Here is a 26,479-nt window from a genome sequence, read left to right as displayed (position 1 = left end):
TGGGTTTCAGCAGGAAGCAGAATCTGGGGAACTGCAGGGTTCAAAGACCTGCTGACTATTAAGAGCACCATACAGTAGTTTTCAAGAGGAGGAATAAATCTAGTGATAAAGAGGTGTAAAGGCATCTGGCTTGTTTAGGTCCCATTCACTGAGGTCTTCCACTGTTTAGTTTGTCATGATTATCATTCAGGATGTTTTTGGGCCATTTAACAACAAATTCTGAACATGTAGGGGACCGTTTAATAGTTTCTGGAGCCAAATCTGGCCCCTGGGCCTGCAGTTGGACACCCTATGGTTTTAGTGTCTATTTGCACAGGCAAAATATTTTTTTACCTTTCCAACCTTGACTCTGCAACATCAGAATGCAAATGACGGGATTAATGACTCACGTTGAGTTCAGTCTCGATCAAATCCATACAGCTTCAGAAATAAGCTCAGAAAAAGTCAGCAAATACTGACAACAGAATAAGAAAGGAAACTGAATGAATAATACATTTAAAATGGATACACGTCAAACAACTCAAATTGTCTCAGATTTATTATTGATACAGTAATAAAGTATATTGCACAGGAAGTCCTGACCAACCTTGACATCCCCCTCTGAAAACAGTGTCAAATATAAAATAAAAACAATAAGCATAGGGAGCACAGTTTTATTCCAAATACACTCCATACTTTGTTCTGTTGGTTTTTTTTCCCTCCAAGCATTCTTTGTTGTTTATGAATTATTACAATCAGATACTATGAGTGCTAAAGATAGAATGCACTTCTCAACATGAAATCAGTTTTGGTTACCTACTTCAGTCTGCTCATCAAATAATTACTGCTCACACAATAACTTACAATGAGTGCGCGCTATAATTTAATAATCCACTTCCGTTGACAGAAGCAGTTTCTTTTAGTTTGGTAAATGAGGTCACTCTGCCAAGTCTGAACTGTTTGCTGAAACCTCCTCACAAAGTCAAATGAGACATAACAAGGAGAAACTGCTGTTTAAAATCACTGGCATTTAAAACGCAGTGCCAATATATTTAGGCTAAATCACCAAAACTGGTTATGAGTGACCATCACTGAGGAGATTTGTTGTGCAGGTATTTTATTGTTGTCCATAGTGTCTAGTCTACAATGTCATTGACCTAATATTTACTTCATGTCATATTCCTGAAACGTTCTTGACTGTAAATACCATCACCCATAATCTTCAAACGCAACAAGGTCCAAATAAAAATGACTTCCACACCACACATTAGAAAAAAAGAAAAAGTTTTGCCGTTGGCCATTCAAGAGCTTGATTTGTTCACAACGTTCACCAGTATTTTTTTCCTTTTCTTTTCGTGAACACACGATGGGCTCCCCTGTGGTTTCGTTGCGTTAGCTGACGTGTCGTCCATGTAACCGGGTACTGAGGAATATCAAGTGTGTGATATGTCCATGCTTGTGTGCAGAGTTCAGGGCATAAGACTGAGTCACATTGGCACCACCGGTCTATAAATAAAATTCAGACTTGGTTTAGGCAGGCAGACGTCTCAAACTCTGGAACTCTACGTAGGCAGAAAGCAGAATCCACATGTCTCCTCTCTGTAAGGCCTGTCGTGCCACGATTGGCTTTAGTGCAGTTATTTGGTGACTTTGACCTGCGTTTAAGATTGTTTACGCTGCTTTACATGAAACACACAGATTTGTAAACATTTACCATGTAGGTCGGTGTTATCCAGTCCTGATGTTTGGGACCCAGAGCCCTGCAGGGGTTTAAGTCCAGCCAGCTAATCAGAGACTGATACAGATTCAATCTGACTATCAGCACACGCGGCCCCAAAGACCAGGACTGAAAAGCAGTGATGCAGCTCACACGTGTGTGGTAACACAGGTCCTATTCACATCAAAATAAATAGGCGGTTTTAATAAAACTCTTCTGCCTGTGTATTCATCCTCACAAAGTCATTCAAATCAATGTCATGCCCCATTACTCATTATTCTTATTTAGAAGATTCAAAGGATACGTCTGGTGATACTGTTTTTCTTTACGTCAACAAATCCCATAAAAAGACCAAAACCAGCAAGTATTGTCTGTGTATCCAAAGACTGATACATCTCAATCCACAGACCTTAAATCTTGTCCCTAAAACGATTAAAAATGCATAAATGAGCCAGAGCATTTGACTAATATTGAACATGACTACTTTAGTTTACTTCTATTCGATCCCAGGTACACTGTTCTGCTGTACGTACTTGCGAGTCCACCATCCTTGACTGTAAATAAGTCCTCAACATAATGCGTTATTTAATCCTGTAAATTTGTTTTAGGAAATTAATTAACTTTTCCGTTCAGAAGGAACAAATAAGAGCCACTTACTTGTAGGCCTTTTATGAGATATGTTGACTTCATCAAAACTATAGAATTTCACCAACCTTATCATTAAACTAAAGTGGGTGGAGATAAAAGCTTTTATTAAAAGACGACCACCACCACCACCACCACTACTGTGTTTGCAAAGTTTTGTTCTAAAATGTGAGAATGTGAGATAAAAACACACACGCTGAATAAACCCCCACAATTGGAGCTATCCAGAGTCATTTTCCAGCTGTGTGGTGAGTGTGTATTCTAATAACAGCCCTTATTAACATCTGCTCAGGTGTAGCTTTGCTCGCACTCGTACACAAACACTCTCCTGTCCTATTTGCACCGTGCTGTGAACGAGCGGGTCACGAGGGAGAGTCCGATGGCTGTAGGATTGTCTATAAGAGGAACAACTGCATGATGCATATTAGTGACCGTCTCTCCCGCGACAACAGGCAAACTGAAGCAGGTGGTCATGTGTAGACGGGACCACGTGCTTACACACATACACAGTATATATTTGCAGCATGATTCACCTCTACGTTTGGCACTGAAAAACAAACTGCAGGGTAAACGGGCGGCGTGGCAGGTGAGTCGAACTCTTCCAGTAACGCTACGACATTTCTTGGAAGAATACAACAGACGACCAGGAATACTAATGTGAAAAAGGCCTTCTTTTTTTTTTTCTAGGGGAAAAGTAGATGTCTAATGTATGGGAAGTATTATCAAAAGATCTATGATACATACTATTGAGGGAGGTAGATGGACTTGATTGTTTTAGAAAGGCGGACAAATGGCTTGCTTCAGTCGCTCTGCAGATCACCTTCGAGACACATAAGAGCAGGAGGCATAACACCACATACTCGATACTCACACTCCTTTGCATTTAACACCAAAGTAATAAGTAAGCCATGTCCTCTCCACATTACTTCTTTTTCTGCAAATGGGCGTGGTAGTTTTTCATGGTTTTATGACCACGTTGGAGCAGCAAGATATACAAACTCATCAAACCATCTCAGTGTCTTTATAGCTAGAACAAAGGGTTCACATTTGTCTCTTAGGGGGAGATCTGTTGAGTGTGACATCAGGACAACATCCTCAACGAAGAGATTTAGCTCTCAAGACCTTTGGCTGAAGTCCTTGTCTCTTCCTGTGCTTTAGATTAGGAGTCTATGATTATCATAGGCTGATTGGATTTCTAGAGAGGCTAGAAAGAAGACAAAAAGGTGAACAGGTGTTAACAATTTCTGTCACATGTAACCAGTGTCTCTGGGGTTAAAATATCCGTAGACACGAGAGCGCTCATGGTGTCCAAGGAAGTCATACGCAGGATATTTTGGTCGGTAACAAGTTCTCACTTGAAGTGAATGTGGGAAATAAAATCCCACACGGATCCAAACTCTACAAAAGCGGCTCTGTCGTAGCTCAGGTGATTATAAAGATAAAAGCTCGGTGTCCTGTAAAACAGAGCGAGCAGTCCTGGTTCTGCTTCACATTCAGTGGCGTCAGCCGTGGGAGGAGAAGATGGGCCTGCTGATGTTGCTGTTGGTGGTCATGGCTGCCAGTTCCCACCTAGAGCGAACAACAGGAAGAATCAGAGACAAGAATCCGATGTAACCTTCAGATATTTGGTCAGACCAACAAAAAAACGCCATGCATTGTTTCCTTTTAGTTATGGTCTGATTTGTGTTCACAATTTTTAGTCCAGACTGTGGAGACCACGGGCTAAAGAACAGGCATTTTGTACTGTAATATTCTGGGAGGATAGTTAATGTGTGTGTGTGTGTGTGTGTGTGTTTACTGGGGAACTGCTCAAAAAGATGGGGTAGGACTCTGATTTCAATCCTTTTCACTATCTGATGGATCAGGGAAAATTCTCGCACTTGTGCTAAAGTGCACGTGTTACCATTTTAACCAAATGATCCTGCACAAATATAGGCTAGATTTTTTCAGATCGAGAGATTGCAGGTTAAGTGTGAAAGCGCTCCTTCAGAAAGACTAAAAGCTCCAGTAAACTCCAAAGTAAATAAAGTTTCATGGGGATTGCTGTTGAGTACGTAACTGTTGGATTTTGTTCGGAACGTACTTATGACTTTAGCATTTAGACTTTTATTGTTTAAAATAGCCAATATGCTAAAAATCTACTAGATTGACAGTCAATCAAGCAACTGTGTGACATTTGCTCTCCCCTCTTACCCCCGCCCCCAGACCCCCTTGTAGGATTGAAGGGCTACGATGTGGACGAGGATGAGGGAAGGCCTCGCTGTAACACGAGAACCAGGAGCAGGGCCTGACAACAGGGTCTAGTGCTGACCTGTTGACAGGTCAGAGGTTGAGCTCCAGATTGTTATCACTGGCTCTGGTTTCACACTCACTCCCTCTCAATCGCTTTGTTCGTTTTTTTGTTGTGCGTGTGTGTGTTTAAGAGGGGAGGTTGGCATTGGGGCTGGAGGATGCCAGCGAGGGGCAAAGGGAGTTGACCAAAGTCTTGTGACCCCACCGAAGAAGCCTCTCAGGGTTAGAAACACAACGGCAAAGTGAGGGAGTGTGCAAGGTGGCAGTGACAGTGCGAGAAAAATGAGACGCTAAGAGGAGTAATTAGTATCAAGTTCCGTGGGGTCATTGTGTAAAAGAAAAAAAAAAAGAAAAAATAAGAAATCACATTAGTTCTGCTCCACTTAAGAAGTACTTGCCTAATGAGGATTCATAAAGGTTATTTGAGAAATGGTTATTTTCTTGAAATGGAATGATTGTGTGAAAACTATGCCCTATAACGTTACATATTAGTGGAAAACAAAAGGAGGTTGGCAGACAGTAATTGCTGAAAACACACTTTGTATTTTGCCTTTATTTAAAATCTAGCTGTAACAGTTAATACAACTGACCCTGTGATTACAACGTTAGAACAAAGCTCACAAACGTTTGAGTCTCTCTTGCAAGTGTCAAAATGATTTCCAAACTTGTCAGTGAGAGGGTAAAGTTATCCATTATTAAGTGATTGCACTGTTTCTTTAGGCAGCAGTGGTTACCTTATATTTATGCTGCACCTACAGGACTGTGTGTTTAAAAATCTCAAAAAGGTGACATTTTTCATTTCATACCTGCTTGCCACTGAGAAGGTTGTTCTTTGCAGGAAGTTCTTTTGTGGCTGTAAGTTTATATATTATTTTAGGAGAAGAAATGTGTCAAATCTCCATGTTTATCATGACCTTAAAATCCGTGGTGGACTGGTGTTCTGGCATACGGAGCCTTTTACCGACGTGCCGGTTGGACTGTAACAGTTTTATTATTGGTCTGATCGGCCCGATGAACAGGTAGATCGGCCAATTGTTTTTCTTAATTGACGCTAAGCGGGCACTATCACATATCATACCTCTCTCCCTTTTGGGCTCAGTGCCTCCATTAAAAAGCATACTTAAATAATGGAGGATGTGTCCCCCTAAATATATATTATAAGTATGGCCTTGGTCTGCACATTCACAGCTTAAGCAGCCGATGAAAGGAAATGCAGAGTAAAGAAAGCAGAAAATAATTATTGTAGCTACAGAGCCAGTGACTCCTATTATTGCATCCATTAGTGGCATTAACTCAACTAGAAGTCATAGTATAGAATAGAAAATTCAATAATAAATGTCTAAGGTAGCAGCTCGTCTGAGACATTATTTTTCCAGCATTTTTTCTTTTTAAGCAACAATGTTTTTGGAGCCCAAAGATGCTGAATTTGACATTTTGTGAAGAGCGATATTATTGTTCCAATAATACTAATTGAATAAAGAGGCAAATTGAGATCATACCCAGTGTTCCTGACTTGGTGTTTTGTTCTTTTTTTTGTCAGCTGGCCTTTGCTAGACAAAAAGTTTTGGGCCGTTTTTTTTAAGTTTCATCATGATTGTCTGATTTTTCTATACACAATCTTGGTGCTATTAGTCGGAGGATGATACAATTACATAAAAATGTAACATGTAGGGATTTAAAGTAAAACTGGACAAAAGCCGGAGTAAAACGTACCACTAGTTAAATGAAGGATAATGAGCCGTAATTTGCCTCTTTGAAAAACAGCCTCATTATTGAGGGAGGCAGAGTGGCGGCAACAATGACAAACAGCATTTACAACAATATGCCAATGCTCTGACCAAATAGCTCTAATGTCTGAGAAGAGGAAGCTTGTCTGACCTGATATCATGTGGGAGTCCTGACTGCTCCAGACTGTATTGAATAACAGCTATTTTGCATAACGTCTTCAAATTAGGGCCTGAAAAGAAGAGAAAGTGTAATGAGTCACAGGCTTGTTTTCGACCAAAGCCCGGAAAAAACAGCTGAAAGACACAACAGTGTATATGAGGACAGCGTTAAATCACCTTAGCGCACAAATCATCTTATTACAAACTTCCTCTCTATTATGGTCACCGTCATGGCTGCTCCACCATATGTCCAGTGATAAACAGTGTGCAGGAAAAACGAGACTGGCACGTGGAAGTGTGTGCCACAGGGGATGCCACCGAGTACTGCCAGTCCCATACGGACTCTGCGTCCCTGAGTAATCCCACCTACACACGCTGTGACCTGACAGCATTGCAGGCTACCCCAGTGCTGGGAGGAAATGGCTATATTTGGTATTGCAAAGAACGGAAGTACCCCATGTGATAGCACAAATACAGGGACAAGGCCGGGCACACTAGGCCAGGTAAGAAGTTAAGCAGTGGTGTAAGGAAGGTAATAGTTCTTCAAAATGTATTGAGGAGACCATAGGATAGATTTTTTTTTTTTTTACATTATTTAAGGTGGCTGAAAATGCACCAATTGCTATTTTCTTGGTTGATTTCCGATTTTTTTTAAATGTCTGACTGAATATCTGCATCTGAAAGATTACACACAATCTTATCTAACAAGTGAGACATGGATAACACCAAAAATACTTACTGAAGTCTAAGATATACAGGTCTGAATGATCCATGAGGTTAAATTCGTCACCCATTCCTTGCTCTGGACAGGGGCTGTAAAGAGAATAAAAAAAGTTGTCAAAACTTCAAACCTATCCAGGAAGACAACAATTACTCCTTAAACTTCCTGTCTGTTATCACGAGCATGAGCCATACAACTTGCCAAGGTTGTATTTGCTACTCAACTGTTTAACGGGGCAACTTTATTGTTTCTTCCCTCAAGTAATTCCTAGAATTCCCAACAATTAGTTACCAACAGAGCCCCAATTATTTAGCTTGTCATCCACCCTCTTACCATCTTTCTTTAATCACTTGGGATCATAATCAGGGAGCCAAAGATTAATCCCAAAAAGAGGAGTGCTGTTAACACAGTGCTCTGTTTTTTCATGGGCCGGCATGATTTAAGCACACAGGAAGTGTATCACTGCAGTGAGACGGCAGGCTGGCCCATGCTGATAGTCTCCCAGACCTGTGCAGCCGCTGATATCACTGCACATCTGTTTCCTGCTCACACTCACACACACACACACACACACACACACACACACACACACACACACACACACACACACACACACACACACACACACACACACACACACACACACACACACACACACACACACACACACACACACCTGTGAAACACCTGGTGCACCACAGCTAAGAAAGCCTAGTGGTATCACAACTCTCTCCAGTCACCACTTTTGCATCAATTAAAATGCATAACATGGCAACTTGGAAGGATACGGTTATAAAACACAACTGTGGGGTTTTCAACTAACATCTTAAGGAAGATCTATTCCCACAGGCAGTTAGTATATTCCTTTAAATGTACTAGATGCACATCATTGCTTTGTATCCACATCGCACCAAGAGAGCTGTTCAGATTAGTGGATAAAAGAGCACTTCACAGTTTACACTACCCAGAGGACAGCTTCAGCCAGACAGGTGCATTCAGCAAACAGTTTAGTGTCTATAAATATCCATCATGGAGAGTAACTGAGGGATTTGGTTGCCTGGTTTGGTCCTTAAAAATAGCTATGAAAGATGCTTTCTGCTACACATGGACTGTTCAGTGACTGGCATTTGTCCAAACAAAGAGCATAGAACACCATAACAGTACTGTTGAAGCACCCCATCAGAAACCACTTGTTTTGTATTGCTTTGGATTATATTTATTATACCTCCCTCTTCCTTCAGTCTTTTCTCTCTTTCACTTGCGTTCTCCCCCCAAAACCATTGTGTGGCTGAACACAAAATCTCTCCTCCACTGTCTCTCCACCCATCAATCTCTACTCCTCTTTCCCGCTGTCCTCTCCGTTGCGTCTCCCTTCGCTGCGTGTTCAGGATGTTGTAAGGGTTTTACGTTGCTAATCTTCCCTAAACAAACACGGTAGTGGCTTAAAGCGGCCAGGAGAGGTGCAGAGCACGAGCGCAGTCGTCCCAGGGGGCCAGCTGGGGAAGTCATTACGCCCCCTGCCCCCCAGGAGGTGATCCAGCGGGGCTTACGGCAAGGGCCCTTATCAGAAAGCCCTCAACCATCCAAGCCCCCCCCCCATCATCATCATTACTGTCTACTCCTGGAGCTGCCGTTCAGTACTGACTGTGACATAACAGGGGTGAGTCAAATGGTAGTTTTCAATAAAGTAAAAAGAATGAACATTTACAGGGACTTAATTACAAAAAGACGCCGCTATAAGACTTCTGCTGAAATTGAGATATTGCTACAAATGCCACAGATGTATCAAACTAAATTAAACGGTAAAATTATCAAACAATCACAAAAAAAACATCTTATATAAACTGCGTGAACAAAGGTTTTCCGTGGTGGCATTAACCCTTACAGTAAATTTGTCTAGAGGACGTTTACTAGTACTTAAGTCCAAAATTTCGTGACACACCAAGCAGACAGTCGACTGTGGCCAACAACTGGCTGTAGCTTCAGCAATGTGCCTGTCATCATTGGCTCTAGCTCGTCCTTATCAATTGCTGGTCACAAATTCAGCTTGTTGAATACTACGACCCTTTATTTTCTTTCATAAATTTGGTTCGCATAGTTACTACCTTTGCTCATTGTGCAAGGACAAATCAAATTGCAAATTATGAATTGAATACAAAAATTAAATGTTTATCGGTTGCATTAGAGACTGCATGTGTGTAAATGACACCAACATCAACAGTCTGTCTCCATAACAGAGGTAACGAAAAGTAGCATCTCTATCTGAAGAGCACACTGCAGTAGCCGTCGACTACTGTGCAAGCTCACATGGAGAGAGGGGTACCGGCCTTGGATGCCGACGTGTGAAAGGGTGCAGATAAGAGGACGCTTTAACAGAGAGCAACATGAAAGATGAAGATTGCATCCCCGTGGTACGAGGCGTTCTCGAATGCTCATGGATAAAGTCAGCCCGGGTGTGAAATTCAGCAGAACATTAGGGAATGGTTAAATGCTTTATTGGTCACCACAAAAGAGGGAGAGCCTGAAGGGGATCGTAGAGGAGAGGGCGAGCAGGGGTGCTAAGAAGTGTCCGATAGACTGGCAGCGGTTGGAAGCGGGAAAGTCACAGTGTGCGACTTTATGTGGCGTCCTGGTGTTTGATGGGTCACTTTGTTACTCGATCAGCAAAGTAGCGCTATGTGTGAAAGTGCTCCTCCCCCCTACAGCAGCGGTCGTTCCCAGTCTGAATGAGGCCCGAGTGATGCTGCTCCCCCACTAAAAAAAACACTGGTTGCTATTTCAAACAACACTCACTGAGGGTGTCTAATCACCCAATTGCCAGTCCTTTCTAGCAATGCACTGCCTGCCCCACCTCATTATCTTCCAAAGCTAGGTCTAAAACCTGAAGTAGAAAGAGCTGCAATCCTAAAACTAATGAGGGAGGAACGAAGAGCCTGGGAACTCCAAATTGTCTCAAGTGTCCAGGAATCTAATTGCCTACAAATTCTGTAAAAAGGACTTTGAGAGACAGCAACAATGCAAATTAATTGACAACACAAACACAGATGTAAACAACATATCTGTCCTGTCGTAGGCATGTTTTCAGTGGCTTCATTGACCATATCCTCATTCTTGGAGTGATATGATCTGCATCCTTTTCCTTTCTCCACTTCCTGTTGAACTCTGGTCCTTCAGAACCATCTAACTCACAGGAACTCATTGCACACTACAACTTCCTGCAGAGCACCTTATCAGAAAGGCCAGACATGACATCAAATTAATTATTTCAGTGAAACCTTGCTATTGAGGGAAAACATTGGGAACAAGCAGTGATAGTACCACCAACAAAAAAACTTTTTAATAACAATTTAAATAATCTAAGTTATGACTGTGGCAAGACTGTTCTAGTGGTCTTGAATGTTGTAGGCGGTAAACACTCCTCCCTCCATATTGTGATTTAGTTGCATAATAATGACACAGAGCCAAGCAATTACTACAAAATACTAAGTAATTTACGGGTAGTAGTCACAATTATTGGTAGTAGCATGAATTGTTTTGCCTTCTGTTTTGACTGTCACTTTAAAGTAAAAACATTTTTATTAAATGATAAAGCCTACAGGATCTGATGCTAGATGTTTACTAAACCAATAGACTGCGTTATCACCAATCGATAGATTCTCGTCCATTTCTTTTGCTCTAATCTCTACTGTGTCGCCTCGTCTTACCGAGCTATCTGTGCCCCCTCCTGGGCAGTGGCTGGACAGTGGATTAAGACCTGTAGTTGCCCAGACATAAGCCCCATGCAGAGGGTGAGACACAAACTACGGCTGGCTCCCAGAGAGAGAGACGCCTGGCTTCAGATTAGACAAAGGAGATGCCAGCCGCTAGCGAAGAATGCATCTCCAATTGCAACCCCTGTGGTACAAAATGTAGTTGGACTTGTAGTTGGTGGTATTGGAGACCAAAAAATGCTCCTGCAAAAATGCCTGAAAAGAATGATGAAGAGAACAATAAATAGTGTCTCAGGACCTTGAACACAGCTGGTTAATGTACAGGGGGAAAGTCTAAAGGGGTTGTCAAATGTTCCTCTATAGCTAGCGGATTCGTTTTGGACAAAATAAGTTACTTCCTCTGGAGCCCATATCTTGCAGATGAAGACTAGCGTCAAGGTCAGACACCTCAATAGAAAATACTGACGACCATACAGTGGCTACAGACCATAGTTTTAGTACATGTGTGTTGAATTCCAACCATTTGTATATATTGTACACTGCGTAGATGTTTTGCATTTTAACCACACTGTAGTATATTCTTTTGTACGTATTATTCACGTATTGAATGTACATGAATGTATTACTTTATGTATTATATATTTAGAGCCAATACTCAGCAAAAGTGCAATATCCAAAAGTGCAATATCTCAACTTTTTTCAGGTCTCAGCAAATACATATTTTCTTTTTTGAATATATCTTTATATATATCTTTATTCTGAATTTTTTATTTTTACTTTTTGGTATGTGTGAATGTAGCGTCATGATTGCTATTTAATTTGTTTTTCTTTGTGCAATGACAACGACAGGAGTTTTATTCTGTTTAGTCAGAGCAGCTCATTAGTGAACTAGCTACATCTGTAGTCCAAGTAAGTATCTCCTCATATCCTGCTCTTTTATTGCTACAAGTGTTTCCTGTCATGTTAGTTGGATCATTCTCTGTCACTAACAAAAGCCGAATAGTGGTTCAGAAAAGTCTATTTCTCTGCCAAGAAGGCTTGTTTAAACATGACTTGCCAACTGTGAACGAATGGCCTCTTACTCTGGTAAATCGATAGGCTGGTCTGCTTTGCTTGTCATTTCTTTCACTTAGTCTTCATAGCATGGCATTGTTTCGCAGAGGGGACCTTAAACCTCGAGAGGTGTTATGTTTTTGATGGCAGTAGTAAATCACGAGCTAAACTACTACTATTTAGACATGTGAATTGATGTGGACCACAGCATCACAAACGTCGCCTATGCAGGCTGTTTATTTGAGCTGCTGTGTAACACTCAACCCTATGACACCCTAATGTATACAGCCTGTTAGTGGGTTAAAGAGGGTTAAGATGCAGATGAAATACTATCATGAGCTTGTCTTTGAAGAGTAAATCACAGTGTTGCTGTGCTGCCCCGAGGTCCTGTCCCGACACGTGCGGGATGCCCCGTATCCTGTTGGGGTCATCTCCAGTGTTTGACAGGTTTTATCTCGGGCATACGAAGCACGCACACACACACACACACACACATGCGCACAGACAATTAATAAAGGAAACTTCTGCAGCCTACCCTTTGACACTGAAGGCCAACAACAACATGTGTGTGGCATCATAATCTATGGTGTGTTGATAGGCGTGTTTCCATGGAGCCATGTTCCACTGTGGCGTGCAGAAGACACTAAAGGGTGCAGAACGTGCGGCCATAGTGACATTTATATTCAAGAAATTACTGAAAATCAAAAGAGCAAGTCGGGACATTTGTGCCATGCCGTGGTAAGAAAAAAATAAGTGTTTAAAAATTTGTTCTGCATCAGTCCAATGTTGTGTTTAGTCTAACATTTGAACTGTCAGGTTCAACAATGATAACAAGCCACACTTTAACCGGCTGGACTATCATAACAGCAGACCTTTCAGTCATTGATAAGGTGCAAAATGCCCCTGTAGGTGATATCGAGGCACCAGGCTTTTGACCTTCCTGATCTACTAAACAAAATCACTGGACTCTGCTGAAGCTCTACGGCTCAACAGCGTGTTGTTTTGAAATGGCCAGCTGAATTCCACACAGATTAAATATCATGGTGAGATTCTGGTGGATTAAACTAGAGGTTTTGGGGTGGGGTATGTTTTGGCTACCAGTGAGATTACCTGCTATGTAGTCTCACACTTGCTCAGAGCCACACATTCTCCCTACCTGAAAACTCAACAGAGGACAACTGACAGATAAAATGTGTTACACTGCTTAAAAAAACCCCCCCACATTTTAGCATTTTCCACCTGTATTTAACGGGTTATGACTCAAAACTAAACAAACATAAAAAAGAGGCCCAGTAATTGAAGCATCTAATGTGGCGTAAGCATGCTGTCCATCTTCACTAAATGTACCAAGCGACTGTGCATAGTGTGTGTGCATATTGCCAAATGGATCACATGCGTTCAGGCTGGCAGAGCAAAGCAACCGTGTGCGTGAGTATGTGCACCACTCTGACGTCAGCTCAACAAGAGGAGCTGTGAGTCATTAAGTCATGTGAAGGCATCCAGACATGAGATACAAACACACACAAATGGCACACTACACCGGAAGTAGGACGTCTCAGCGGTTACCTAAAATTTTACTGAAATTCTGATCCAGGGATAGTGAATCACAGGGCATTGTGAAATTCAAAGGCTGTAAAAATTCTAGCATAGTTTCCTCGTTTTGGAAAGATTTATGATGTTGAGTGCAGATGTGCCTAAATTAAACAGATAAAAAAGGACGTACAGTTTTATTGATGAAAAGCACCTGAAACTTGTGCCAGTTAATATCATCCAACTGTTGAGACACAATGCCTGCAAACTTAAAATCATCAGCGGTTACGAGCGCTAGAGCATCATAAAACACATTTTATTCCAACCCGACAAAGTAGAACTCCCCAAAATTGCTTGGTTAGTCTTTCCAGCAATCACCAACTCTGGTTGGGTTGAAATAAACCATTAATTCATCGAGTTAGATCCAAAAATATGCTGGCAAAAAAGAAATAAACATCTGGCGATGTACTCAGCCAATCGGACACTACCAATTTATTCATCCAAACGCTCTACCCTATTCCAGACCGTATGCGGGCCTGCCCAAGCACAGTGATGACATCAAAGACACTTACTCATAGAACAAGGCTACTTTGGCTTTGTTAGACCTTAACTGACAGCCACTGATCTCTGCTACTCACAGTGAAAGGCAATTAAAACCCCTTTGAAGAACACTCATTATCAGCAGTCCACATAAAGGTGCTGAAGGCCTAAAAAGGGCAGACAACTTATATATTATATTTCCATTTTAACATTAACCAAACGACAAAAGCGCAAGCCTCCAATCCCAGAGTAACAATGGAACCCACAGAGGTGATTTAAATCAGTCATTACGGCTGTCAGCGAGGCAAGAATAGCTGTCACGATAAAAATATATCATATAAATATAATGTAATGAATACACGTGGTTATGTCCAAGTAGTTCAAGGGCCACTGCCAGATTCCCCTTCGCAGATTCCAAGCTGTCTGCTCCCAGCATGCCAATCTGTCATGTCCTTTTTCACATCCTGCCCCTCATAGGATGCCCGGTTCCCGAGCTTAAAATGCATCCAGATTTAGCCCAACCTGGGCTTGTCGTAAGCAATTATACACAGAGTGTGACGAATGCCAACAATGACAACATACTCCCAGCAGGAGAGCTGTTGTCTCTGTAGCAACTCAATTTTAGCAGCGTTTTAATTCCTCAGGAGGTTAGGAAAAAGTAGACATGCACAGGGTTTAGCAGGGTACACTGCTCTTTGCCCGTGTGCGTAGGTGAAGGTCAGTGCAGGTGGAGTTAGTCATGCACGGGTCGTCCTTCATGGGGCAGCGAGCAGGTCTCAGTAAATGAGTGTAGCAGAGGTGCTGAGGGTATATCAAATTGCACTCTCTGAGAAAGAATGCTCCCTAAGGTCATAAATCAGAGATGGGGCAGAATTTCGCGCCTCTCTGCAGCTCAGCAGGCCTGTTTACACTGACGTAAGTGGCACTCAATAGACTGCTACTAATGCCCAGTCTGTCATTCACACACGCAAACTCGTGCTAGTGTGTACCCAAAAACATACTTACAAAACGAAGAATATCATGCATTTAATCCTGATTAATGGCAACCAATTTAACAATGCCAAACAAAGAGAAATCCAATGTAAACATCATTCAGGCTCTTTTAATCTAAATCCAAGCATATTTTGACACTAAACACTGGAAGGTTGCACTCATAAACTCTTGTTGACTCTTTTAATTCATTAGTCTATACCACGCTGTTGATGTTTTGTTAACACACCTCAGTGTTATGTCCAGTCCAAAGTGTAACCCCTTTGAAAGCAGAGGGCTCTCGGACTTAATAGCTTTAGTGTCCTTCACTAAAGTAATAAATTATTCCTGAACAAATTCCTGCAAGTAAAATAAATATCATAAACTGGAAATAAGCATCAACAGAGGGGTTCTGTTTTGGATCAATATGAAAGGACAACTGACCCAGGAAAACAAGAGGTGGACCATAAATTTGAAGACAATTTCCTTGGCAGACCTACCGAAATGGGAAGCCCCACAATGAAAACACAAGCAAGGTGTCCAGCAAATAATTCATGGTGGCATGTGCGAGCATTTGTCAGTTGCATTGAGACAGACACCGATAACTTTTTAACCGACCTCGTGTTGTTAGGTCATGTAAAAATAAACACAGGAGACAAAGCAATGGTTGGTTTTTAACGCAATGGTCACACTAAATTAGAGGTGTATACTGAACAATACTTATTTAATCAAATCTAAAAGCTGTGCATATCAAGGCAGAATTTAAGCACCAAGTGATTCTTAACAGGAAAACTTTCTTAGTACAGAGAAAAAAAGCAAACAAATGAGTGTGATGAGAAGCTGCTTGGTTGTTTGTGTGTCTTAGGTTGTGTGTGCACGTGCTTTTGGGAGTTCCTGTGTGTAAGAGGCTTAGGTGAACTCATGTAAACAACAAACGTGCAATGCTGGTCAAGAGAACCTGTGTGGCCAACTTGCTTAGAGCCTGCAAGGATCACGCTCTAATTTGTACAGTAACAGGAAACAACATCTTGGTAGACTTAGAACAACTGAGCAACCTACTTTACAAATAACACAAACAAACGTTTCTACCCTTATATCGATACTTTGTGTTCATTCATTTATATATGTCGGCTTAAAAGTTGAATTGGCCACAAAAAAAAAAAGAAAAAGAAAAGCCCTGATCCTTTTGAAACAGGATGTTGGAGATACTGTGTTTGATTTCTTCCTCTGCTCAGCCAGAACCCTCCGTCAATCCAGTGGCCCCAAAGACACTCCCTTTCCAACGCTATCCGCTGACAACAGGAAATCATGACTCCTTAAAACCCATCCTGGACTAATCTTGGCGAGAAACCAAACAATTCATATCAATCTCTAGAAAATAAGCATCTTCTAATCTCGTATAAACATTTTTTAAAGTTTCATATCGATAACTTTGCTGAATTTTGATTGCTACTGTTTACAAGCAGCAAATTAAGGTTTTTTTTATTGTTATTGCTCATTTTAATCTGAAAGGTAGCCTTTAAATAGGCCTGCTGGAGTGCAGTAAGACTGGCTGCATAATGATGATGAATCAAGATTACACTTGTGTATTACGGTGCGCTCCCCATGACGTGGCGCCCAATGAAGCGGTATTAAACGGATCCAGCAGCAGCCACAAACGTAAGGACTTGAGGGCCGGTAGACGTAGTGGGGCTGAGAGGACTCTTATCCACAGCCTCCCGATCCGCACTATCAGGTTGTCCCAGTGGGGTTCGCCTGATAACACAGCCTTGCTGATAACAGTAGCTCAGGTCCCGGACTACTATGTACCATGTTAATGCCGTTAGCTACCTCATTACTCCACTGGCTACTGGCCTATCACAAGCCCGTCACCAGCCCAGTGGCACCTTACCAGCTACGAACCCCCCGGCAGTCACTACTGTCTTACGGCCAACAAGGGAATCATCTCAGGCTGCTGTCTACAGGAGCCAGACCCTCCATTTGGCATATTGAAAATGAGAGGAAAGTTTTTCTCCACAAACACAGAGTGCTGTTTATTGAGAGCTTGTGCTTCACACAGATTAGGATGACAAACAACGAAAAGAGTCAAGAGTGTGAGAATTGAAGTGCCTGTAAAGAAAGGAGGTGGTAACATTCCCACCTTGGGCTAACATCTGAATTTATTAGGCCGTTTTTCTTCTATTTATTCTAAACTATTGAGCTATTCCTGTTATTGGTCAGAGATAGTTCTTAATAGAAGAACCACTTTACCTTGTTTAAATATCTTTGCACATCTATGAAAATAGCCTGTCCCTGAAAAACTAGCAGCCTGGTTTTAAATATGCCGGCTCCAGTGTCTATATAATTTCTCAGAATCTAGCATTTTCTATGAAGCAGTAAAAGTATGAATCCATGCAAAACATGGAATACCGTCATGGCCAGAGGTCTTGTCACCAAGAATGTACTCAAATAAGTCAGACACATTAGTATTGCTTCTATAGTCTAGTATAGTATTGCAGCTTTGCAACCTTAGCTTCAAGGTACTTTTTGACTAAAATAGACAGTTATATATCATATATATAGAAATGTATAGATAAATCCTACTTGTAAACCAGCATGTATGGATATAAAACGTTTTTAATGAGTGTGAATGACTGAAACAACTGAAACATGTTTTTAGATAACAAACACAATTGGATGTCCTAAAGTCGACGTTTATCCAAACGTGATAATGATATTTGATTTTTTTTCTACACATCATTTTGCAACTAAGAAGCTGAAAGAAGACAACTCATATTGAGTGGTGTCAGCCATATTCAGCACTTCGCTGTGTGAGACTGCTCTCTTTAAATGAAAACAATGGCTCAGCTGGCACACAGTGGTGTATTATCATGTGTTGTCAGCTTAAGCTTTCATTAAGCACTACTGGGAAATGGACACAGGCTGAACAGATATTTTTTTCTGAATAATATTTGAACACTGAACAATTCAACAGAGGGATCTATCATTGCTAATCCAAATTAGACTTGTTTCCCGCTACAAGTTTTAACATGCGTATATGCATATCAAAATATACTGCAAACTTTGTGTATGTATGTATGTATGTATGTATGTATGTATGTATGTATGTATGTATATATATATTTTTTCCTCTTTTTCCTTTGGGGAGGGGAGTAATTAGAGTGAATGTGAGAGTAAAAGAAACGATAAAGAAAAGCAAAGAATAATATTTGCAAAATGTACTCAAAAACGAGGCACATCAAATAAACTGTTTTCCAGCTACATATTCATATATTCATATTCTTAACTTGGAGTATCATACAATTCTTGATATACATTTAGAAGAACTAAAAAGACAAATGTTCCTATTATAATATTGACTGGGGAAACCTAACCTTCATTACAGAGTATATATAAACCCTTTGGAAACAAGACTAGTCACACCAGTGTGTGTGTCAGATTTACAGTGTGGAGAAAAATGAAAGTTCAAGTCCTAATATTTTGTGCCTTACCTGGTCCCTCCAAAGAGGATAATACGATCTCCAACCATACAACAGCACTGCCGTCTCCGCGGACATGGACCTTTCCCTTTCGGTTCTACCTTCGTCCAAGAAAAGGCTTCTGTAGTGTGTACACACAACACAAGAAATAAAGTTGAGATAATAGTATTGAGATATAATGATGGAAAAAGAGGACTGAATCAAGAGGGAAGACTCTCAGTAACTTCACATTACATCCTTGCTCTAAATAGCTCAAAAGAGGAAGCTTCAGCACAACAAATTAACAGCTACACAAACTCTCAGCCACTTAAAAGTTACATAAACCTACAAGTGCTTCCTTTATTGCCTGCAGCTCATACAGCGTCCTGCTATTTTTAACCACAAACAAAGGACCATGGGTAAAGGGATGAAAAGGAGGGATTAAAGCAAGGAAACGTAACCTAATATTAATTTGAACACAAAACTTTACATTTCAGAAATAGAAACTAATCCTCTCTTCTGCTCGTTAGAGGTGCATTGTGAGTGACGATGTTGGAGCTCTCTCAGTTTTTCCATATAAGGATGAAATGTGATAGTCTCACACTCTCAGAGCCAACAGCATCATTGCATCTCTATAGCAACAGGCCATTCAGACTTTGTTGAATAATTAGGACTATAATTGAGGTGCTGCCATCTAGTGGACTGCAAAGCACAGGTTTACATGTTTTGCAACAAATCACTCAGTTCACCACAGATCATACACAGTACTTTCTTAATCCATTAAACCATGGGACGTGCTAAAACTTAAAGATCAGTGGGAATAGGTTTACTGTTATGATACAGATTACGTAGATGCCCATTATTCGTGACCATATTAATGCACCTTCATATAAATACACCTCAGTGTATCAAGAGTCTACCTCAAAAAATGACTGAACACCATAATGGACAATTTAACTAGCAATCATATAAACAGGCGCTGTTACTGTCAGGCGCTGTATTATAATTATAAGATATTGTATTGACAATTAACAGACCCCAGGTGTGCTGGGTATGACAACAGCTATGACAACAATGCTTTGTTCACAACAAGCGCACAAGGTCTTTTTCGGAAAACAACTTGAGAATCAATCTGCATGCAGAGACTAATTTATTCAGTTCTTAAGCTGCGTGTTTCTGGCAAAAAGACAGGGTACGTGTGTTTCACACCCGGCATAGTGAAAAGGGAGCAGACAGCCACAATCACGATACTGAAAATGATGCAATGAGGGAGGAGAACATTGTCTACATGAGTCTCTACAGATGAAGGAGGAGGAGGGAAGTGGGTCAACACGAAATAACACCTCCAGCACTACATTTCCTCTACAGAGGTAAACAGTCATCAATGCAGCTAGATCATAACTAATTTATAATGCACAAAGCAAATAACTGCTATCTGGGGTGACACAATTAACAGCAGTGCTTGACAGCAACATGACACAAAAATGATGAATCACCTGGATTGAATTTCCAGAGGTCGTTGAAGTGCCGGTCCAGACGGGCATTGTATCCACCAAATATATACAGCTCCCCGTTGTAGGAAACTAAACACATAAAAGGAAAACAAATAAATTACCAGATTGTATGGTCTATCATGTAGGTCCAGACAATTGCAGCACAGTAATTGGAACCTTGTGAATCAGTTAAATTAGCTGGATTTGTTAAATCAAGTAATGATATTGTGTAAGTAATATTGTGTAATAAGTGCCAGTTCTTCGACCTTGCTAAGCTTAAATAATGAGAAATTTCCTAACAACCAGAGCTTATTCTAAAATGTTGAGCTATTGTGGCTCCCAATTCTCGTATCTAAGATAATTCTGGGTTAAATCTTTATTGAGAGGACAGAATAAAAGTAATTTAGGATACTGGTCTACTGAAATAAAATACAAGTATTTAAAATTGCTTCACAAATCATACAATTCATCATATTGATTTTATGTGTATGTGTTTGTTTGTCTTACAGGCTGAATGACTTCTGCGTCCGTCTGGCAATGGCTGTGTTGAAGGGGTGCTCAGCCAGCAGTTGGTCTGTGTATCGAACACTTTGATCTTGTTGCAGTAGATCTCGTTGTTGGAGTGGAAGGGACCGAAGCGGTCCGCTCGCCCTCCGAACACAAACATCTTTGTCCCGATGATGGTGGCCGAGTGGAAGTCCCTCCAGCGTGCTGGAGTGCCCTTTGAAGAGAAGACCGGCAGATTATGGGTGACTGTTGTACTTTTACACTGCATAAAAGTTTCAGTAGAGCAACAGAACATAAAGCAGTCAATTCAGGACGGACCTCATAAACTAGTTTTAGTCTAAAAATCTCCAATGTCTCCAAACTTCCAAAGCTCATCCTCATGAGCCAGGGTATAAAGCTTTATCTTCATACTGGCAATGGTGAGGCTGAGTGAACCACAACTGTAGGTAAACTGCGCCATCTAGTGGAATAAGTCACAACTACAAAGCAAATCGGAAACCAAACCAGTTTTAAGAAAGCACCAGCCTTTTGAAAATAATGTACAGTTAAAGAGACATAAAATATAACATTTTGTGGGAACACTGATCTCAGTAAAATGATGCTGCTGATACTGTCATTGGTTGCAAGAGAATTATGAATAAAAAAAGTGTCAAAAGTGAAATGCGATCTGTTTCCACGGTATGAAACAGCCTAAGCCTCTCCTCCCTATGCATTTAGCTGGCCTATAGCCATGGTAAAGCCTTTCACACGCCTTCCTTTCCAGAATGTGCTGCCATTGTTTTCCACAAAGGCTATGCAGGCCAGCAGGCTCTTTAACTTGTTAAACAAATAGAGCAGCTGGAAATCCAGAAAACAAACAATGTTGAAATTAAAAATGACCAGCTTAACAAAATGTATAGTAATATTTAAATCAACTGTGCTGATCTAGGAAAAATAAGATATGAGTGGAATAACAAACAACTTCTTTTTGATTAAAAGCACAGCAGGTCGTTTTATTTACCAAAAGGAATGCAAAGCTGAGAACGTGGAGAAAAGACGATTATTCAGTCACTTGCACAACTAAATCTGTAAGTACCAAACTGTAATCTCCTTGATGACGAAATGTCATCAGTTAGGAACTAAAACTAGTTGGCCAAAGGCACTGGTGTCTGCATCTAACATATACTTATGAAGAGTTTATCACGTGACCAGACTGACTGCATACAAACACAAATGGCATCTCCCAAAAGGGGAGTGTATATAATCCTCTGTGAGGCTTTTTGTACTTGGCCACCTACCAGAGAGCTGCATTACATTTCAGTGCCTTTGTATCGAGCCAAACTGACCACTGAGTGCTTGTGTAGCCGTACTGCCAACCCGTGTAGTAACCAATGGTTTGTCGGTTTCCAACAAAGCATGAAATGTAATTGAGTATGTTGCCAGTCTATTCTATTGTGTTTCTTTGAGTGAGTGCTTTGTGCTCCTCTTTCTTTGGGCTTGAATATTCAATTAATGAAATTCTCTTACAGAAAGAACTAAAAAAAATTATGTTTTTGAACAATTAACAACTGGTGGTTTTAACTCACTCTGGCATTAATTAATGACCAAACCATGGGGATGGTGTCCAGCTTGTGGATGTCATTGGAGAAGCAGTCAGCCTAAGAAACAGCAGAGGAGATTAATTGAATCGTGTTATAATGTTCAGAGAGCAAGTCCCACAGTGAAGAGTGATGAAGACTCACCAGCTGCTCGTATCCTCCAAATATATACATTGCCTTCCCGAGGACGCAGGAGGAGTGGCCGTCCCTTGCCCCTGGCACAGTCCCCGAAATCTTGGGTGTGAACCATCTGTGGGTGTCTATGAAGCAGGGACAGTTTATATCAACTCTTAGCACTCTTGCGAGGAACTCAACCTATCTTTCCGACAAAACACTTGTGTCATGTGCACAGCTCCCTGGTGTAAAAACTGTTTTCTCTCCCTGTTGCTATCACAACCTCAAGATCAAACAGGTGCATCTCAAAGGCAACACAGCCTCAAACTATCACTTAACAGTGTGAGTTAGATGCAGGTCTACTTACTGACATCAAAGGCATAAAGCACATTGCAGGCCCCCTCTGTGTCATTACGACCACCCCAGAGGTAGATAATATCATCCAGCAGCACAGCGGTGTGGCCATAACGCATATATGGCACTTCACGGGCTCGTTCGTGTCCTCCTCCAATCCTCACTGGAGGCAACTTCATCCAGCGCAGAGACACTGAAGTGCAAAACAATCCAGAAAGGTATATTAATTCAATACATAATTAAAAAGTGACTCATAATTGCATTTTTATTTATGTTTATGGATGTTTTATTAATGAAACGCTTAAAACGCAGGAACACTTCGACAGATGAAATGCTAAATAAATATACTGATAATCTTAAATCAAGACAAGATGCAACGCCAAAGTAAATCTCGCTACAATTACATGCTGCAGTACACAAGTCACAAATGTTCAAGACACATTTTCAAAAGAGATTTTAAAAGTAATATGGCGGCAATAACAATTAAGGAATCAATTAGGAGCAAAATATTTACTTTTAAAGCTAAAATATAGGACAGTATTGACATTTCACCAAGGTCTTACAGCCGTTTGAAATACCAGTGTTCTTTAAACCTTCTGTATAGTACGACAACATGTAACGTAGTGTGAAACATCTGCTTGAAATCCAAACTGCTTTTTTGACGGATCACTTGTTACTTATTTTGAGAATCTCAACACAGAAGGTGGAAATCTAAATATCTTCAAATATAGACAAGTGGATAAAAAGAAATCAAAGGACTTTAAAAGACAGCCAGCTCCACTGTAAAATAGACATCAAGAGAAAGAGCACAAAGCAAGTGAAAGGATTAAATACTGAAACAATAGCTAAGCTGGTCCCGTTTCCATTTCAATCAGCCAAAGGCTCCCCAATCAAGGTTTGGTGCCACAGATCTTTTTTACGGTACAGCATCGGCAGGTAGGCTCAAGCTACTTTTGGCAGTTGTAAAACCCTAAAGCAGGTGGCTGACCACACAGAGGAAAAAAATATATATAAAATGGGTTACGGGAAAAAAAAAAAGGGAGCAGTTTTTATAAAAGTTAGAAAACACCTGTGTTTGTGAGATTGTAACGGTAAAACAGCTAACAGACGAAATTTCACAAACCGCAGTGGAAAGCTTGGGTTTCAATGCCAGCTGTATTGAGTTACCGTTAAAGTAGGGAAGGTTCAACGTACTCTGAAACACTTTCATTGTTACTCCATAATTTGAAAAACAAATATTTTCCTGCGTCATTACAGATAGAACGTTGGGTATAAAAGGAAATTGCCTTTTCACCTACTAAGCATACAAACAGAAACGAAGAGCAGATAAGACCATTTTACATTAATATGTAAACTGGGGTTAGAGTGTGGTGTATGTATCACTTTTCATGAACAAGTCACGAGTGCTCTGGCACTCACTGTCAAGAAGAACAAATGAAAACACAAGATTATTTTAAGATTTCATTTGTCTAATTGGAAGATTTTCCAAAATATCCACAACCATTGGGAACCCCTAAATCATTGCATCACCACCTACCTGAGTTGAAGACATGCACATCAATCTGACGGAGTGTCTCGTAGTCCTCCCCAGAGCAGTAGCCTCCAAAGGAGAACACCTTGTGCCCCACCGCCACAGCAGCATGGTTGACTCTCCGCGGCCCTCCTTCCAGGTGCACCGACCAGCGCAACATTCCACGCGCAAGCACCTCTGTGACTGCGAGTCCTTAGACCATCACTTTGTCACTCGCCTGGATCCCATCAAGCCAACACCGCTGAAACCTGTGACCAGCACAACAAGGAGTGACACTCTGGTTAGGAGAACAGTGGGGCAATCTAAGAGGGGCAAATTGAGGAGAACACAAAGGGCATCTGTTTGTCCTCTTGGGCTAAGAGTTGCTCAGCTCTGCTCTTGCTGACAGGCTCACAAGCCCCTGTATTATCTAAGCTGGGAGGGTATTTTAAGAAGTGATTAGACCTACACCTACCACTCCTCTTTATTTCTGCTAACTCTCATCCATGTAACCTCCCACTGCACTATAAAAGTTTTAAAAATAGGATCATATAAATGATAAACATCCCTCTTGGGCATTACCATATCAATAAAAAGTCCATATCAATATCATTACACACAAATGGCTTCAGTTATCTTTTAATATTAGTAAGGTCCTATTTGTTTACTGATGTGTTATAAAGTAAGAATGTGTTTCTAATATATTGAAAACAGAGCAACAGTGAAATGGTCACTTGGCTCTCTGGGCAGTCATGCAAATCAAAAATATTAAGAGACTTAGGACACCAACAGAAAGCATGTGTAAATAGGTCTGCAGTTGAATGGCAGCTTAAAAATCAACAACACGTCCGGAGACAGCGTACAACTCTATATAACAAAACTCACCAGTCTAGTCTAATTTAACAGGCAAATATTCACTCACTACCTCCATGTCTTGCAGGAGGCAAGTGAACCTGTTTCTTGCTCAACCCCTATATGCCCCTGCTTATTCCGTCTCAATGACTCACTTACTCGCTGACCTCCAACCTTTGTTTGTGCTTATAAATAAACCCCCAGAAGACCAAACAACATAACATGTGGAGCAACACAGGCTGGATCTAGTCAACAGCCAGGTTTAAATTGAGTCATTTTGTTTGCCAGATTGTAATTATTTTAGAGCATGCTGTAAAAAAGCTGCCATGTGAACTCGAGACCCCTCATGGATTCAAGGGGACTTCTCAAGATGCCAACACAGTGACCACGTGAAGGCATCATTGCCGCATCTCTAATGCAGTAACCCGGTTTCCAGTACCCTTTTTTTCCTGCATACATTAAACAGCAGTTCTGTGTCACGTAGATTTTGAGATTAAGTCCATGTTTTAAAGGGGGAAGCAGTGTCTACACCCTCCTCACCCACTGAACAGGACTGTGTTGATATCATATGACTAGCCATGGCACTGACAACTTGACCACAAGAGCCTAGTAGACTTAGTTGCCTTAGAGCTACATCTATATGTCCTACTGCTCAGGTAGTTGTTTGATAAAGCTAACCCAGAGCCGGTGACATTGAGCCCTAACACGGCTACCACACTCCACTAAACGCCTCATACACATGCTAGCTGTTGTTAGCTGGAAGACAAGAGACACCTGTGAGCCACAGCGACGGGCCGCCTGCCTCACAACGCTAACTTGTGTCCCTGTGTCCGACTCTTTGCTAACCGACTGCCCGGGAGGAGAAGCTGCTGCTGCTAGCTAGGCTAATGCTAACATGTAGTAGCTGCCTGGTTTAGCTGCTAGCTAGCTAAGCTAACGTGGACTGGACAACAAACGGCCTGCGAGAGTGCACGTGAAGGCGTCTGTTTCCGACTGTGGCTAAGTTACGAGCTGGTTAGCTAACAGACAGCGATATCAACAGTGGGAAGTGGGTTAGCTACCTGCAGGTCGAGTCGGTTGTAGTTAACTGGTGTTTAGACAAGCAGTGCTCTCCACTGGGAGCCCCGACCGACTCCCTCGTGACGTGTTGGGAGCGAGACGCGTCCGCGAGCACCCCCTGTCGGCTGCTTTCAATAACAAACCTTTGTGGTTGTTTTTAACCAAAACTAGCGTTAACTCTTAATACTGGTCAGTATTCATGCTAAACATGTTTTACTCGAGGGAAAACATTGCCCATGGAAATGTTTAAGACCACGTGTCCGGATTAACCCGTTAGGGGGCTTTGAGTTGGCTATTGACCCATCTTCAATGTAGGCAATGTAGGCATCCCCCATTGTCTACAAGTCTCCACTAAAGTACAGTGCAAACAGAAATGCAGACACAAGCCTGTGATTAAAAAACACTAACTGGCCCCAGGTTTGCCATGTAGCACAAATAAATTTGCACCACGTGAGCCCAATATGAGCAAATAAATAATGAAGGTCTCAAGAGTAGGTTCTGATTCATGGTCTC

At 41.3% G+C, this 26,479-nt stretch overlaps 1 protein-coding gene across 2 annotated transcripts; it reads right to left on the bottom strand.

Moving 5' to 3' along the window:
• Positions 1-535: 535 nt before the first annotated feature.
• klhdc3 (kelch domain containing 3) lies at positions 536-26,056 on the bottom strand. 2 transcript variants are annotated; one of them, XM_054600055.1, is made up of 11 exons: positions 25,969-26,056; positions 24,083-24,324; positions 22,559-22,738; positions 22,222-22,337; positions 22,066-22,137; positions 20,501-20,714; positions 19,997-20,083; positions 18,534-18,642; positions 7,259-7,332; positions 6,512-6,590; positions 536-3,910 (listed from the first exon to the last, which is right to left on the bottom strand). In XM_054600055.1, exons 2-11 carry the CDS (start codon positions 24,234-24,236, stop codon positions 3,844-3,846), a joined length of 1,152 nt encoding a protein of 383 aa, XP_054456030.1. In that variant the 5' UTR covers positions 24,237-24,324; positions 25,969-26,056; the 3' UTR covers positions 536-3,843. The 2 variants fall into 2 exon arrangements, with proteins under 2 accessions (XP_054456030.1, XP_054456031.1); XM_054600056.1 differs by lacking the exon at positions 25,969-26,056 and adding an exon at positions 24,941-25,018.
• Between the last annotated feature and the right edge of the window lie 423 nt (positions 26,057-26,479).

The sequence above is a fragment of the Anoplopoma fimbria genome, chromosome 6 (assembly GCF_027596085.1).
Source record: "Anoplopoma fimbria isolate UVic2021 breed Golden Eagle Sablefish chromosome 6, Afim_UVic_2022, whole genome shotgun sequence".
NCBI lineage: Eukaryota > Metazoa > Chordata > Actinopteri > Perciformes > Anoplopomatidae > Anoplopoma > Anoplopoma fimbria.
The sequence above is the reverse complement of the archived record's forward strand: the minus strand, read 5'-3'. Positions and strand labels throughout refer to the sequence as shown.

Excerpts from the sequence above, each read along its gene's own strand:
- klhdc3 (XM_054600055.1), bottom strand. The coding sequence starts at position 24,236 with ATGTTGCGCTGGTCGGTGCACCTGGAAGGAGGGCCGCGGAGAGTCAAC. Across the intron at positions 18,643-19,996 it reads CCTCTGGAAATTCAATCCAG|AAGCCTTTTCTTGGACGAAG; the intron begins GTGATTCATCAT and ends TACACACTACAG. Across the intron at positions 3,911-6,511 it reads GGACTCCCACATGATATCAG|GTGGGAACTGGCAGCCATGA; the intron begins GTCAGACAAGCT and ends TGTTCGCTCTAG.